Source organism: Photinus pyralis, unplaced genomic scaffold (assembly GCF_008802855.1).
Source record: "Photinus pyralis isolate 1611_PpyrPB1 unplaced genomic scaffold, Ppyr1.3 Ppyr1.4_LG9, whole genome shotgun sequence".
Taxonomy (NCBI): Eukaryota; Metazoa; Arthropoda; class Insecta; order Coleoptera; family Lampyridae; genus Photinus; species Photinus pyralis.
The window spans coordinates 11,633,323-11,651,369 of NW_022170878.1; the positions used below are offsets into that span (position 1 = coordinate 11,633,323).

General features: G+C 41.1%; 1 protein-coding gene across 3 annotated transcripts in view; it reads left to right on the forward strand.

Annotated features, from left to right (window-relative positions):
• The window catches only part of LOC116180294 (probable 3',5'-cyclic phosphodiesterase pde-5), an 89,966-nt gene that overhangs the window by 42,622 nt on the left and 29,297 nt on the right, over positions 1-18,047 (forward strand). The window contains exon 1 of one of the 3 annotated variants that reach the window (XM_031500206.1): positions 5,350-5,800. The exons of 1 other annotated variant lie outside the window; for it this stretch is intronic. In XM_031500206.1, the coding sequence (XP_031356066.1) occupies positions 5,743-5,800 (58 nt within the window). In that variant the 5' untranslated portion in view covers positions 5,350-5,742. Of the gene's footprint in view, positions 1-5,349; positions 5,801-18,047 lie in introns of those variants that run through there. One more of the 3 variants, XM_031500207.1, reaches the window with a different exon arrangement.

Genomic DNA, 18,047 nt, shown 5'->3' on the forward strand with positions numbered 1-18,047 from the left:
TTCGTGAGTGTCCTCCTCCAGCAATCCGCTCTTGAGATTATAGGCAATCACAATAAGAGGTCGAGGAGGAAGATTATGGTTGGTGGAAATTAATTCTTTTTGATGGCGCTATTATGCGAGTACTATGAAGGATAAAACCAGCTCTCCCCCGATCGCCTATTTTTGGATAAGGAGTAGGAGGGGTAGAAAACGGATACAAATTGTTGAGACCTGCAGAACTTCTCCAACGGCTTCCGGTAACTCCTAATGCCCTTCGTGGACCTTTCGAGAGCCTAAGACACTCGGAAATGGACCCAATGGGCTCAAAAGTGTGAATTAATTCTAAAATGCACCGGAGTGGAAAATACATCGAAAGGATCTTCAAACGTAGTGAGAAGCGCTGCTAACACTCACATGCTTTCTATAAAAGGGCCTGAAAAAAAGGCTGTAGGCTGTCATACAAATTGGGGGGGGGGGCTTCGTTGAGTACAGTATAAATGTAACGCTCTGGATCACAATTCGGGGCTCTTACGGTGCTTTTTTAGCGCATTTCCACAAAAATAAAATAAAAATGCGCTATTGTGGCCACTTTGTCCGTCCGTCCGTCCGTCCGTCCGTCCGTCCGTCCGTCCGCTAACTTTGCGACGCTACTAGTTTTTTATCTTTAGAGCTATTGTTCTACTTTTTTCGCTATTTGGTTCGTTATGGTGTCGAGTCTTGTACCAAGGAAGGAATTTTTTCTGTACCGCTTACAAAAAAGTTATTGTAAAAAAAACAAAAAACCGTTTTTTTACATGTTCCATAATTTTACACTTTTGCATGTTCCATAATTTTACACTTTTGCCGTTTATTAACGATCCTAGAGATCCTTTATAATTTTGCATTGCTATCTGTCGTCTGCATGCTGGTCTGTCCGTCTGTTCCTTTGTCTGTCTGTCCATCTATCTGTCCGTGTGAACCATAACTTTGTTTAGAAATGTTCGATCGCTTTTACATCTCCGTTAGTTATGAACTGAATTGCATGAAATTCAATATGGGCATAACTTTAGCCATATAATACGCAATGCCAAAAGTTGAGTCGAATCGATTCAAAATTTACAGTGCCCTTTTCGCATCTCGACCATTTATAAACCGAATTGCAAACTTTTTTACTTATAAAAGTATTTGAATGAAATTTGATACATAGGCACTTAGAATAAAGGAAAACCAAACGCCAATTTCAAAATTTGGTTTTGCGCATGCGCAGTGCCAACTTTTTTATTTATGGAAGAATTTAAACGAAATTTGATACATAGGCACTTGGGAAAATCAAACGCCAGTTTCAAAATTTGGCTTTGCGCATGCGCAATGCCAAGTTTTTTATTTATGGAAGAATTGAAATAAAATGGGATACATAGGCACTTGGAATAAAGGAAAATCTAGCGCCAGTTTCAAAATTTTATTTTGCGCATGCGCAGTGCCAACTTTTTTATCTATGGAACTATTTAAGTGAATTTTGATACTTAGGCGCTTGGAACAAAGGAAAATCTAACATTAGTTTTAAAATTTAGGTTTGCGCATGCGCAGTTCCAACTTTCTTATTTAAAAAAGCATTGAAATGAAATTCTTCTCATAAACTGAAATTGAAGTAGCACGTCAACAATGGATTGCCCATGTGCAACGTTATCTTTCATATTTGTGGCCGGATTTTTACGATTTTAACAGAAGTTGCATCTTACAAATGGGAAATGAATGCAAGTGGAAATGCGCTTTATGTAAATCGTTTACGATTACTTTTTAACTTGTTAATTTATTTTCTAGTCGCACAAATTGTACATAACAGCTCTTCTGTTAGCGTCGAGTTTTTAAACGAGACGGTTTTGCTTTCTCCCAATCGTCTGATCGCTCGATGGCTTCATGTCCATCGATTTAAAAGGGAATTATTCGGGGGGGGGGGCAATCCGGTTTTTGCATTTAAAATATTTAAATGAAATTTTGTATGTAGGCACCTCGAATAAAGCTAGTGTTGGGATATTTGAATGACGTCTTTATGCAATCCAGGGCGTGGGCTTCTGCTCAAAAACTCGACTCTAACCAAGATGACGCGGGCAGCATCTATTGGACCTAAGGTCCTGAGTCCTGAGGATCTCTGTAATAAAAGAGGTGTGTAATGAGAGAGATCGACTTCGAGGCTTTTTTTAAATTGATATTAAATAATTTGGAACTGGAGTTTTCATTTATTAACCATTTGTGCCTTTACACGCAAATACAATTTTGTGCGTTAAAATTTAGTTTTAAGTCAACAACAAACCACAATCTAAATTGCATTGCACAGTAGATCACTTCATAAAAGGATGCACAATTAACTCTCCAAAAAACGCCAAGATTGATAACAAGAACCCACAACCGAATACCACAAAGGCACCGCTAAGGTGCTCAAAAGACAAAGCCACCACCTCCTCCTTAGAAATGAACTTGCTCTTCTTTGCCTCGGCGTTGAACGTCCTGTCTTGATCCAACTTCTCGTACAATCCCGCTTCATTCAGCCTATCAATAATCTCGTCCAAACTATCAATCAAGTAACCGTAGTCCCTAGTCCCAAATACATTCATGATAGTCGGCAAAATTTTCTTCTCAACAAAATAAGGTGGAGTGGATACTTGCAGACTTAATTCCATTGATTGCAATGTCTTGAGAAGTATGCCGTATGAGAAACTTTTATCAGCATACCAGATTTTTGTTATGTTGTGCGGGTCACCGTCTTGATGACATCGTTTTTCGTACCTTACAAAGCCACCGCTGAACGTAAACTGTTGAAACATGAGGTTGGACTCAAGATCTAACCAAATGGAAAGATTCGTCTTCATCAGTTCATCTAAGCTCTCAATGTGTTTTCCCGTTGGCGGTGACACCAACAACCGCATTAGTTCCGCAACGTACGCGGTTTGTATGTGTATACTGTATATGATGTAACACATGATCAAGAATCTTGAAGTTGAACAGTTGGGAATCCAATTGGAGCTGCCACAAAATGTGATACTGACCGTTTCCATTATGATAGTACCCAAGCTCACTTTAGATCGACAGATTACGTACCAAGTTGGGACGAATAACGCAAAAGCCAGAAGAATTAATAACCAAAGTTTTTGAAGGCAACTATCAAAATCTCAATATACGATACTTTATCGGCTGGCGGGACAACGAACACAATATTGTCCCTTGCATACACGTGACTGGTACGAAAATTTTGAAAAATAAGATACGTCAATGAGATATCGGCACATATATCCGTGTATGGGGTTTTGTCGCTCAGCTCAATAAAGGCGAAAGAAATGTTTAATGTTTCCTGCATAACATTCAAGGTATACTCCTTAGGATCAAACTCGTACCGCGATTTAATGAAGGTGCCGGGTTTTACGCGGCAGCCATTATAGTTCCTCGTAGCTTTAGGAAATGGGTCCTTAATTGAACCTATACAACTTTGATTGCGGATCACGTTTAATTGGGTTCCGCAATAATTCAACGGGTCGTTTGGATCTCCCGTAAATAAGAGCGATTTGGTGCAATTTTTTATGTCGATCGCCAACACTGCGACGTAAATGAGTTTATTCAACCAAAACGTCTCAAAAACTTCCTTCGCTAAATTCTTTTGGTCGGTTATAATTAGAAATCGTCCAAGGCATAAAATACGGTCATTGGTGGCCAAATATCCCAGGTTTTTGCGAAATGCCTCAAGGTTGGTAGCTTCAATTACGAAATTGAAGAACTGACATTTTCGAGGCTTCTTCTCGTTGGTGTTAACAATAAGCTTGCTATTACTTACATGGAACGGTAGCAGACGATCCAACTGATTATTGTAAAGGAACTGAACGGGTTCGTTTCCAAAAGTCGCTTCAATAACCTTCGGGCCACATTCGTCTACCGACTGTGACGCCGCACCGATTCCAATTTCCGAACGCAGAAAATTTACGAAAAAAACACTAAATAGAATACCGCCTTGCATTACACGAACTTGAGTTCCTTCAAGAACGTTCACAAATGACGCCAGGTAAAGTAAAACTCGAATTAGAACCTTTTCATACAATCGATTATTGATTTTATTGTCTGTGGAACGTTGCAGTCTATAATTTTGTGTTTAGCCACCACCACGTATCAAGACAGTAAAATATTTAATCACAAAGCTCGTATTTACCGAATGACCGAGTAATAATATAGTACAGCGTTAAGAATGGAAACACTACCTTTATACTTCTTATTTACGATAGTTTCGAGGAATGTCGATTTTTCCATTATTTCCTCAAGAGTATTAGTGTCCTTAAGAGTCTTAAAATGCTTTTAATGATCTGTAGGCCTATTGCCTATTGCACACGACGAACGGTTAATTGATCTACCGGCTACTTCTCTTTCTCTCTCTCTCTCTCTCCCTCTCTTCTCTCTCTCCATGCACCCCCCCCCCCCAAGACCTCAAAATATTTCATGCCCGTAGCACTTACAATGGGACCATCCAGAAGAAGATTGGATGGTCCTTTATGAGAAAGTATGATGGGAACCCTAAGGCTTGACGTGTTGTTTGAAAACGTAGCGCCGGGGGGTCTGGGCGGTCTGAAATCCCCCCCCCCCCTTGCTGGAGGTTTTTTGCAACCGAAAGTTACGCGTTGGCGGCTGCTTTCGCAGAATCGGCAGTGATGCCCGTTGCGGTGACGATGTGCCCGAGGTACTTAACGCGATCTGGCATTTTTTTCGTGTTGCCTTCATTTGGAATTGCTTTAAACGGACTGGGACCGCGGCGATATCTTGGAAGTACGTGTCCACGTGTCTGCCCTCTGGACAATACCATGAGTCGTGAGAACAGTTATCCCGATTAATTAACTATTCACGTGATCAATTAGGCGATGGAATGCCGAGGGGGCGTTGCTTAATCCAAAAGGCATTCTTTGTACCCAGGGGATATATGAAGGCGGTCCTGTCTTTATCCACGGGCGAGACCGCTTCCGGCCTGTAAGTATGCGTGGGAGTGGGTGACTGCTTGGGATGGCACTACATTCAATTTTCTATAACTTTGGCTTGATCCCCATTACCGAAATCATAGTTTAACACACGAAATCCTTATTTTGTGGATTTATTTCGCTGGGAAAGCATTATATCGATCCCCATCGCTTTTTCAATGAACTGTTACACTTTACAAGCGACAAACTAGTATATATTTCCCGTTAGGCTCGCTTCTGCGACAAATGCAGCTCGAAATAGATTGATTCGGCTCGAAGAACCAATTTACTAAGAATCATTTTGTCTAACTTTGACGGCTTGTTTTCATTACTCTGTGGTATAGGACCTAGCATATGTATAATATACGGTAGTTGCGTGTGAAAGCGTGGCTTGCTCGGAACGGTAGCGCTAGTTTGTCCACAAAAGGACGTTCCGTGTTTGATATCATCTGTAAACAATGACGTTATCTCGAAAACATTGTCGCGTTATCATCGCGTAACGATTTTCGACACACACAGCAGCCGATAAGGCGAAAAAGTAAATACAAACAATTCGGTTTACTAATCCGTCGCGCGTGAGTATCATGAAAATTAAATTACGCGAGCGTTCGAACTAATTAAAATATGTACGTGTCGCCGTAATAAAAAAGAATAATATATTAAAAGCGCACGCATCTTCGACGCGGCTTATCAGGAAAGGACGCGGACGCCTCTCTCAGGCACGGCGAGCGCCGACGGCGTCAGTATCTGACGGTGCTATGAAGTGAGTATAACTATCCCGTTCCGTTTTTGCGATGACATGTGGAGTACCATCACCGACAGAATCGCGAATTTTCTACGTGGCAAGCGTCGACACCGTAAGTACTCTTTGTATTTGCCTTGCGGAAATAATCTTATCGCGCGCGATTACACAAAAAGAAATTATCGCTTCTCATTCGCCAATGTAAAACGTCGAGGCCCTGACATTTCAAAATGCGAGAAAAGTACGAGCGCTCATTTAAGAGAATTGCACCAACGTCCGTGCCACTAACACAATTTTCTGGCATTTCAATTTTTACCGCGCTTTGGTCGCGCGTAGCTACGATTAACATTTTGAAATTAAAGCGAACAGGTATCCAATTGGAACACGTGCTTTTGGCGCCATCTCGTTTCAAAAAGTGACGGGTCACGGTCTTAAATTTAGTCACTTATCGAAGTAGATAGATAAATTTGTTTGTAGTCGTGTCTTTCTTGGTCTTCAAGGACGCTGAATTATCCAAAAATAGCAGCAGTGTTTCGCAACTGTAACGCGACGTTCATTAAATTTTGCGCCAAACACACCTGATCTGTTACTTGTAATCACAAAAATTCACCGACTAAACCGCACCTGAATCTATGCTTTCAGACATCGGGACAGGCAGACAGACAGAGCGCTACCTTCATTACTCCGATTTCATTCATTGTGATCTCGTCTAGAGCTTCCATTTTCGTTTTGTAAGTGCTTCGCTCTCAAGACATTCGCACTTAATGCTTTGACACTACAAAATTGATATATCTCAACCAGACGTTCTAATAGCTCTTCCTGAAGTTATTTGCATGTAAAATTATATCCATGGCACAGAAGTTTCATTTTCCCTCTGTAAGTACTCTCGTCCGACACTCCATTTTCGAAGTGTGAGGGATTATACGTGTTCTTTTTTAGGACAAAAAAAAATAAGTATATACAGGGTGGCCATTTGAAAACGAAACAGAGCCTATTTTGGGAACCTCAAAACATTTACGAAAAAATCCTCGGACCTGTCAATTTTTGATTCAAGGGGAACCATTTTTTTGCTAGTTTCGCCCCCCTAAGGGCAAAGGCCTAGCGGGGGTGACAAGTGCTCCCAAAATTTTAAATCGAATGGGGGGTCGAGTGATAACATATTTTGAAGGTATTTTTATGTGGCTTATAACCCTTAAGTTTTAAATCGCTACTAATTTGCCTAGCCGATACAGGGGCTAATAAATGTTAAAAACGTGTCAACATTTTCTTATGAAAAAAATGCTTATAAATGAATTAGTTAAATAACAAAAATTAATACAACAGTAAATACAAAAAATGATGCACGAGGTAAAGAGCTATTAGATCTCATCGAGACTAAAGCTCTTTGTATTTTAAATGACGACTCCTCTACTTACTTTAACATAAGATCAGGCACTTTTGACACCATTGATTTGTCTATATGTTCTCCGTCTCTATACACTGAATTGAAATGGGAAGTGGAAAATGATCTATTTAATAGTGACCACTTTCCCATAATCTTGACTTTTCGAGGTGTCAACATTCCTGCAATAAGATCTACAGCAAAATTCAAAATCCAACAAGCAGATTGGGAATATTTTACTCACCAACTATGTCCTCCTCCAAATGATGACAAGCTAAACCTGGTGAATATCACATCCTCCATTTTGGAAGCTGCAAAGAAAAGTATACCTATGTCAAAGGCTAGACAGATCACTAGATCTGTCCCATGGTGGTCATCTGTAATAAAAGAAAAAATAGCAATTAAAAAAAGGGCATTAAACAAGTTCCGACGTAATCCTTCCCTGGATAACCTGATAGTCTTTAAAAAACGCAGGGCTGAATGTCGTCGGGAAATTCTCCAGGCACAAAGAAGGTCGTGGCAACACTATGTATCCACCATAACGACGGACGTGACTATGAGTGAAATATGGAAAAAAGTGGGTTCGATATCTGGCAAATCTAAACTAAACTACCCGGCATTCCTTCGGAAAAACGATGGGGTGGTTACGAAAGATTTACAAGAAATTTCGTACCTCTTGGCAGACCATTTCTATCAGGTCAGTAGTTCGTTACTATAACTTACCTTTTAGTATGGATGAATTAGAATCTGCACTTAAAAACACGAAATCCTGCGCTCCCAGTCACGATAGTATCCACAATCAGATGCTTCGTCATTGTAGCAACCCGATGAAACAAGTGATTTTAGATTTCTTTAATTTTTGTTGGGAAAATAGTATCTACCCAGATGAGTGGAAACGGGCCATAGTCGTTCCCATACTTAAAACGGGGAAAGATCCGTTGTTGGCGCAGCACTACCGTCCAATTAGTTTGACTTCATGCCTAGGCAAACTCTTGGAAAAAATTGTTGATGGGAGATTGCGGGTCTTTCTGGAAGAAAACGAGATCATCGTCCCCTATCAGGCCGGTTTTCGGAGAGGTCGGTCGACGGTTGATCATTTGGTTAAATTAACTGATAACATCCTAAAGTCGTTTGATGGTGGCGAACATTTGATTGGGGTCTTCTTTGATATCAAGAGCGCATATGACATGACATGGCGGTATGGTATACTTAAAAAATGCTTGAATACAATTTACGCGGAAACATGCCCAAATTTATTAGATCTTTTTTAAGAGACAGAAAGTTTATTGTTAGAATTGGAGAGGCGTATTCAAACGAGCGCGTATTAGAAAACGGGGTCCCGCAGGGCTCGACTTTAAGCTGTTCACTGTTTGCAATTGCCATAAACGGAATAGCCCTGGGTGTTGCCGACACAGTCGATAAATCCCTATACGTCGATGACTTAATGATTCATTGCGCCGGAAAAACCGTTGGTTCCGCTGTGCGTATACTACAAATGGCTATCAATAAAATTTCTGATAATGCGGATGCAGTGGGGTACGTTTTGTCTGAGGAAAAGACGAAGGTGGTTCATTTTTGTCGACTCCGAAGACCACACTATGACCCCGTTCTATTTATGAAAGACCGTATAATAGCTGTGTCCCAAGATATGAAATTTTTGGGACTTACCTTTGACAGGGAACTGCGGTGGTCCAAGCATCTACAGAATGTTGTCACAAAGTGTAGGAAATCATTAAATGTCATTAGGGTCCTGGCCCACCATAAGTGGGGAGCTCACCCAAAGACGTTACTCGACGTCTACAAGGCCTTAATTTTATCGAGAATTGATTATGGGTGCTGTGCTTATCTGACATGTGACAACAGTGCGATGCTTGGGAATCTCGATAAAATCCAAAACCTCGCCATACGGTATTCCCTCGGAGCTTTTCCAACGAGTCCGGTCGCTGCGCTTCACGTCGAGGCGAACATCCTTCCTCTAGCCCTCCGTCGTAAACAGGCTGCTGTAAACTATTATCTTAAAGTAATTTCGGATGAACGACATCCGAATCACGTATCGATGGCAGGCGCAGTTCCGCGTCGACGACTGAATAGGTGCAGAACGCTGAGCCAAAGGGCTAGAGAGGATCTAACGTATCTACAACTAAATGACCTTGATGTTGCAAATGAGACAACAGTAACCCGACGTACACTCGTCAGGGCTCGGGTGTATGAGCGTTGGAGCGACCTATGGGCGAGGTCCGATTCATTTTTGAAAAGGGTCAAACCCGATTTGGGGCCGCTATTTCTTCTTGGCGAGGGTCGGTTTGTATTCGTGAAGATGTTTCGAATTAGACTTGGGCACACCGCATTAACCCATAGCGCCTTGCTGGAAGGTAAACCTAGACCCCTATGTGCGAATTGTGAGGTTAATTTAACACTAGAGCACATACTTTGTAACTGTCCACGATACAAAGATATACGGGACAACTTCGGGATATGCCCGATATGGGAAGGTAACTTTAACAGCGATGAACGGTGTCGAAGGGTGATAGGATTTTTCCAAAGTGTGGAAATGTTGCACAAACTGTGATATAATGGCTGTCTATTTAATTGTTATTTATTGTTGTCTGTCAGTTACCAACTTTGTCATATCGAAAATATTGTATTGTATGTGAGTCGACCTACCTGTATGTAATATTCTATTAGAACGAAGTCTGTGATATTTTGAGCAAATAGGCAAATGGCCATAGAAGCCGAAGCCTTAGGTGGGGTTTTAGTGGGTATACCCGAGTAAGGGAGAGCCCCACACTACTCCAGACCTTTCAACCTGGAGTGTGCATAAGGAGCATTTCCCCACCTACCAAAAAAAAAAAAAAAAAAAAAAATGTTCTTCTACATTCTGAACCGTACTTTTTGTTGTTGTTTTTTTTCTTTTTAATATCTGTAGGTAGGTGGCTATGCCAATTCTGCAACGGAATTCTTGGTTATTGTTCAGAGCGTTACTATAGCAACATTTTAAAGTTTAATAGTGCTTGTCAATTGTTGTTGTCAAATAATAGTAGTGACAAATACACACCTGTCGCTATTGGGCTGATTCAAATCCCAGAATATTTCGTGAGGTGCATACACAACGTCCCGAAAAATTGAATGTTTGGGCTGGCATTTTTGGTAACCATATCGTAGGCCCCTTCTTTTTACCTGGCAATCTAACAGGAGGGAAGCACTTGAAGTTATTAGAAAATACGATTCATCCAGCATTAGTGGAGATACTAGAAAATAACAACGAGTACTTGGAAAATCGTATAGTATTTCAACAAGATGGTGCGCCACCCCACTATGCTGCAAGGGTTTCGTCAATATTTGGACCAAACGTTTCCAGGACAATGGATTGGAAGAAGAGGAGCTATTGAATGACCTCCTCGTTCCCCGGACTTAAATCTGTTAGATTTTTTTTATGGGAACATTTAAAAACTAAAATTTATGCTAGTCAGCCAACGTCGCTAGAGAACTTGCGACAAAGAATAATTGATGAATGTCGTCAAATCACCCCAGAAGTTTTGCAAAATGTACGGGAAAGGTTTGAACAAAACCTGTATTATTGTATGGAAGGCCAACATTTCCAACATTTACTTGATTGATTTTAGCTTTAAGCACTTAAAATAAAACTGATTTAAATGTTAAGAGTTATAATCTACATAAAAATACCTTCAAAATAAAGTATCACTCGACCCCCCTTCGATTTAAAATTTTGGGGGCACTTGTCACCCCCGCTATGGCTGTGCCCCCAGGGGGGCGAAACTAGCAAAAAAATGGTTCCCCCTTGGATCAAAAATTGACGGGTCCGAGGATTTTTTCGTAAATGTTTTGAGGTCCCCAAAATAGACTCTGTTTCGTTTTCAAATGGCCACCCTGTATGTATATGTTAAGTTCAACTAAAAGTAGTTTAAAACGCGGGTGTGGTTCCGGACGGATGGATGGACAAAACGAAAAAATCTTCGGAACAATTTCCAGGGAGGTATACCTGATGGTGATAATGATGACTGTATGGAAAGGGTCATCAAATTTTTATTTAGGTATTACTGAGAATATTCCATACCCCCCTGACCCCACGGTGCGACATTCTCCCCCAAAACCGTTTCTCTGAGCACTCTCATTTCCGTTTTCGGTAAAATGCCATCGTACGTAGAACCGGGGGGCCCATACCCCCTAGCATACGAAATGTTTATTTATAATACTACACTAATTATCTCATAGTGATAATGGTGATTGTCGGGAAAAGGTAATTGAATTTTCCACTGGGTGGTATCGCTGGGGGGTATTCGATACCCCCCAGTATACAAAATGGATATTTATGAGAGTACACGAAATGATCTCATGGTGATAATTGTGATTTTTGGGAGGTAATAGAATTTTCTACTGGGTGGTAGCACTCCATACCCCCCAGACCTCCCGGTGCACCATACTTCCCCAAAACCGTTTGCCTGAGCACTCTCATTTCTGTTTTCGTTAAAATCCCATCGCACGTAGCACCGGGGGGCCTGGGGGGTATGGAATACCCCCCAGCATACGAAATGTTTATTTATAATACTACACTAATGATCTCATGGTGATAATGGTGATTGTCGGGAAAGGGTACCTAATTGAATTTTCTACTGGGTGGTATCACTATCCATACGTCCCAGACCCCCCGGTGCAGCATTCTCCCACAAAACCGTTTACCTGAACACTCTCATTTTCGTTTTCCGTAAAACCCCATCGTACGGAGCACCGGGGGGCCTGGGGGTATGAAGATTCGATTACTTTTCCCCAAAGCCTACCATGAGAATACTCATAGTCATAGAGAAAGAATAATTATTGAGCTCTCTTTTGTTGGGGTGTATTCCATACCCCCAGACCCCCCTGTATTACGTTCTAAAAAATTATTAGTGTTGTCACTCGTACGGTAAATCACGAAAGTCGTGAAGGCTGAGCACTTTTGGGGGAGAACATTTAGTACCGGGGGGTAGGGAATGCCCCCCAGTATACAAAATGTTTATTTATAAGGGTATGCCAATCACCATGGTGATAATTATAAATTGTCGGGAACGGGTCACTGAATTTTATTTGGGAGTTGCATTTTGCCTCAAAACCGTCTGCCTGACCACCGAAGGAAATTGAAGAACACTCTCATTTTTAGAGAATTTATTTCGATCTTTTATAGGTTTTATCACAGGCGTAGGAAATTCTGCTTAGAGCATTTTTCTGTGGATCATATTTCATATCTTCATATCTTAATATTGATTCTACGCCCTCCAAAATACTAAATAAATTGAGTTGAGACACCCCCCTCAATGTTTTCATGCTGATCATAGATTTTTATTGATACTCGTTCTACGCCCTCTAAAGATTAGATAAATTGAAACATATGCCTTTTAATTTTCAGGAATGTAAATCACCTTTTGGACAAGTTTTTGTCTAGGAAAAAACACTTGGAATTCTGCTTTTCGGCTTTAATTAGTAACGTGGCTCATGCACCGAATTATTTTCTAATTACACGTCTCTGGTAGAATGCGCCATAAATCGTAATGGTGCCATTATATTATTATTTATGTCAGTGGCCATAACGATCGCGTAATAAACAAAAAGAGCTACCGATGGGCAGTAAAAGCCTGTTTTATCGGATTTCTTCAATTAAACATATTTAATTCAGACAGTTTAAACGTTTCACCCTTTGAAGTATCAGGCTACCCTGCACAAAATTCATTTGACACTTCAAAGCGAGGTTCTGTATTCAATAACATACAAAGAAACCAAAAAGCTCTCACATTTCTCTCACTAATTTTGATGATTATGAAATTAACGCGGCCGACACAAAGAGGAGAACTTTTCGAAATTGAAGAAATTCGGACACGGTCGCTATGGTAACCGAAGTTTCGACGACGCCGAAACTTTCAAGGGAAAAGGTGTCATCGCCAAGATGGAAAGCCCTAGCGGACGTTTATTTTAAATTAGCGTGTGATTTCATCGCGATTAATCAAAGACCGAAACACAACCGCCGCCGAAACGTCATTAATTTCATTAAAAAAAAGACGCCGTCAAATGAAAGGACGCCTAATTTCATTAGCTGTTAACGGCGCCGCAGGACGTGATTCGTTGCCGATGGAAATGTCTATTAATAGCGAGACCATCAGTTGAATGACATTGTTTATAATCAAAATCGCCAACGCGATGAGGGCAGGAGGCGCAGCCTCCGAAAGCAACGCTATGGGTGGCCGTGACATTCTTTAAGGAAATGGGGGAGCGCGGTGCTTTATGTTCTCCTGTCTTAACAGGAATATTAGAATCGGTGTCAATAGAAGGTTCAACATCTATTAACAGACCGCAACATGTACTCCTGATACAAGTTTCTCATGTATCAATGTTACAACAATGAGCAACACTTATTATGCGCTCCTCAAAAGAATTTATTCAAAAATCGCAGTATCAAGTCATACATATTTTGAATTATGATATCCTGATACAAATAAAATTTTTCAAAAAGTTAGCTTAAAATCACAGAAAAGCAGACACTTTTTCTGTTATCATGTTCTCCTGAAACAGACTTCTCTGAAAAATTCTTGTATCAGGTTCACAGAACGCTTTGTTGAAGTAATTAATCACTAAAAGACTGCGAATCCGAGAACATTACCCAAACACTTTTCAATTACCAGATTTATCAACGCAAGTAATCGGAGAGCGAAACGATCAGGCTACAAGTAACTAGGCAACACGAGATTAGCTCGAGAGTTTCCAACGAAAACATTGACGTTTTAATGGAAGGTATTTTATTAATATTCGCAAGTGTATCTACGTTTAAGAGCGCCCTTGCGACGTTCGTCCCATCGGAATCGATCGGCAGAAAAGGTATCCGCGCAATCATGCTATGGTAATACGCTCCTGTGTATCTTGGAAACGACTTACTGCGGCGGAGAGTTGTGCTAAATAAGTAATCGCCAGTTTCCGGATTCATGCCGGGAGATCTCTTTGAGATGCAAAATTATTCTGTTCTACTCATATTATATTGATATAACTTGTAGTCATGGAATCAGCAAAGCGTTTGTCAAACAATTTTCACCTGTGGTCCTGGTACAATAACTCTTCACAAAGAATGCTGTATCAGGAGACATGTAAAATCCTAGTATCAATGTTTGTGTGATCCTCGGACAACTATTTTTGAACAAAAAATACCAGGGGCGCATAACATTTAAGACATAAGAGGCCGTCTGTTAAGACAGTTCTCTACTTGCTGTCTCGGAACAAATCTTACATTTTAAGGCTGTGTGAGCAGGAGATTGTAACACAAGAAAGAAGTACCAGGAGTACATAACGCATACGAAGGTTTGAACCTTCCCGGTTTCTTTTGCTCCGGATACATATTCAAGGATTCAACTTTCTTTTTCTTACCATCTCATAAGACAATATTTTCGTGCACTGAAAGTTATTCCATGGCCCCAGGTGCTACGTTCTTCGGCAATACGTTCCTCCTTAAGGCTACCATGATACATATTCATAAAGGACCATGGAATCTTTGATTGGTGTTCCATTTGTAAGTGCTAAAAGCGGGAAATTGTTTTGGGGGAAGAATGTAGAACCGGGGGGTCTGGGGGGTATGGAATACCCCCCAGGTAAATAGACAGATTCACGGATTTAATGGTCCTTGTCTTACCATTACCACAACATCATATTTTCGTGCACTAGGGGGTATTCCATACTCCCCAGACACCCTGGTACTAAGTTCTTCCGCAATACGTTGAGCCTTAAGGCTACAATGATACTTAAGAACCAAAGGACCATGGAATCTTTGTTTGGGTGGTCCATTTGTAAGCGCCAAAAGCCGAAATTGTTTTGGGTGAAGAATGTAGAACCGGGGGGTCTGGGGGGTACGGAATACCCCCCAGGTAAAAAGATAGATTCTCGGATTCAATGGTCCTTTCCTTACCATTACCATAACATCATATTTTCGTGCACTAGGGGTATTCCATATTCCCCAGACACCCTGGGACTCAGTTCTTCCGCAATACGTTGAGCCTTAAGGCTACAATGATACTTAAGAACCAAAGGACCATGGAATCTTTGTTTGGGTGGTCCATTTGTAAGTGCCAAAAGCCGAAATTGTTTTGGGTGAAGAATGTGAAACTGGGGGGTCTGGGGGGTATGGAATAATACCCCCCAGGTAAAAGACAGATTCTCAGATTCAATGGTCCTTTCCTTACCATTACCATAACATCATATTTTCGTGCACTAGGGGTATTCCATATTCCCCAGACACCCTGGGACTCAGTTCTTCCGCAATAAGTTGAGCCTTAAGGCTACAATGATACTTAAGGACCAAAGGACCATGGAATCTTTGTTTGGGTGGCCCATTTGTAAGCGCCAAAAGCCGAAATTGTTTTGGGTGAAGAATGTAGAACCAGGGGGTCTGGGGGGGTACGGAATACCCCCCAGGTAAAAGACAGATTCTCGGATTCAATGGTCCTTTCCTTACCATTACCATAACATTATATTTTCGTGCAGTAGGGGGTATTCCATACTCCCCAGATACCCTGGTACTAAGTTCTTCCGCAATACGTTGAGCCTTAAGGCTACAATGATACTTAAGGACCAAAGGACCATGGAATCTTTGTTTGGGTGGTCCATTTGTAAGCGCCAAAAACCGAAATTGTTTTGGGTGAGGAATGATGAACCGGAGGGCCTGGGGGGTACAGAATACCCCTCCCTCTCCCTCAAAACGTTCAGTCCTGAGGCCCATCGAATCTTCGTTGTAGTGGTCCCTTTGTAAGTGGGGGGGGGGGGCTCCTGATCAAAATACAATTTTTCCCTCTGCTTCTGGAGGAGTAAAAAATAATTATTTTTGCAACTTCCCCTCTCTTCAAAAACTTTTGCTGACTGCCGGCAATATTTAACGTCGACAATTCAAGAGTTCAGTGTCAATCTTTCTGCTCATGGAAATATGTTTTCCAATGACTTTCGCGCAAAATAAAAATTTGCATTAATTGCATAAAACTTGAGATTATACACCTTCCCACTTAATTCCAAACAACTTCCTACATTATTTACGAAAAACTTTGGCCCAAAGCATTTATACGTTATCACCTCGTAAAGTTTTTATTTCGACGGAAGTTCTGGCAGCCTTCCCCGCTTATTTATATAATTTGGAGCGATTTTCCGCGCCGAAAATTTTAAAGATCGAGCGCCTTCCCATTCAGGTGTCATTAATCCGTCTCGACAGTCGTTGCCATAACGAAAGATCGTTTTACAGGCCGATAGTTGCTGACCTTTTTTAAGATGCCCTCCCCAGATTTTTAACCTTTCCACTTTTGTATTCACGATGATGTTGGAAAGCGTAAACGGATTGTTTTATTGCGCCCTTAAATTTTACTGCACAACATTCTGCTGTTTATTATTTTTATTTTTAGTTAATAAATTGATATTATCGTCAGTTTACTTTGATGTTTTATTTTAAGTTCATTCTGGTTCTGTTGCCATACTTAACTTGATTATAAACTGATAGCCTCATCTTGCACAGCATTTATTCCCTCTGAAAGTCAAAAGATTAGGTATAAAAAAGAACTGATTTTATTTGCATCTTGTAAGGTGCGCATTATCTTAGGGGTTTGAACCCCTTTCCATCGGCAGGTATAACAAACTAAAGCCATATTGTATTGTGTCAGCAAGAAGTTTCAAACTTTCTACATCGACTGCCCGAGGTCTATTGAAAAATTTTATATTCAATAAGTTTTCTTGAAGGACGTGAAAATCGATAGAGAACTGAGAAGGGTAAAAACCCTAAAATTTACTGCCGGTCTCGCCTTTGGATGCAACGGATGGTGGAGTCGAGCACAAAGGAATATCCACCGTGCCTTTTACGAAAGACAAATCGTTTGAGGGAGATCGAGATATCTGAAGGTGCTCAAAGTGAGACTCTAGGATACTAGGAGAGTTTGTGCAATAGTAAAAGAGAGAGAGCGACTATCAGTTGCTCCGGACATGGTGACTGGGTTCAAGAAGGTTAGTCTTTTATGATGGTCACAATATTTTTGGCGACCGTGAAAGGACAGTTTTTGATGGTGTTTAGCGAACTAACTGTGGGAGAATAAGAGTGCTATTGAGCTTATACGCGAGTAGTGTATCGATGTTTTGTAGTTTTTGAGTGTCATAGATGGATACACTGAAAAAGAAATGCGGAATTTTGGTGGATCTCCAAACGGCAAACATAGTTTGGGAGATGTTGCAACAGAAGGAGGCAGCTGCCAATGAGTTGTACAATCCTCTCCTGCAGGATACAACAGTTACAGAAGAGAATCTGCTGACTGAAATGGACACCATCGACGGGTATCGTGAGTGGTTCACCAAGGTAAGGTTGATGTAAGACAGAAGTAAGGTTAAGGAGAAAAAGAGCAGTGTTCGGTTGTGGGTCCGGGGTAGTCAGGCAAGTAAGCGAAAATTGTAACTTCCTAGACTCGAATGAAAGCAATTTAGTGGGGACATTCACAACTGGATACAGTTGTGGGCTCAATTGAAGGTTTCTTTGGATTAGGGTGGGGAGGGGGGGTATCACCAGTTTTACATTTCTGCCGAAAATAATTAGTGCCCTTAGCACTTACACCAGAATTTTTTGGAAGTGTTTGGGGCTGAACGTTTTGTGGGTGAACGTATCACCGGGAGGTGTGGGGGGATGATATACCCCTGTATACGAATGTAAATAAAGATTGACTCTTTCTTTCTTTCTCCTGGGGTGTGTTCCATACCCTTCGGACCTCCCGGTTCTACAATCCTCCCGAAAATGTTGAGTGCCCTTAGCACTTACACAAAAATATATTCAAATCACCTAGGGGTCTGGGGGGGGGGGGGGGGTATGAAATACCCCTGTGCACAATGTAATTGAAGGGGGACACCATCTTTCTCCTGGGGGGTTATTCCATACCCCTCAGACCTACCGGTGCTACAAACCTCCCGAAAATGTTTAGTGCCCTTAGCCCTTACA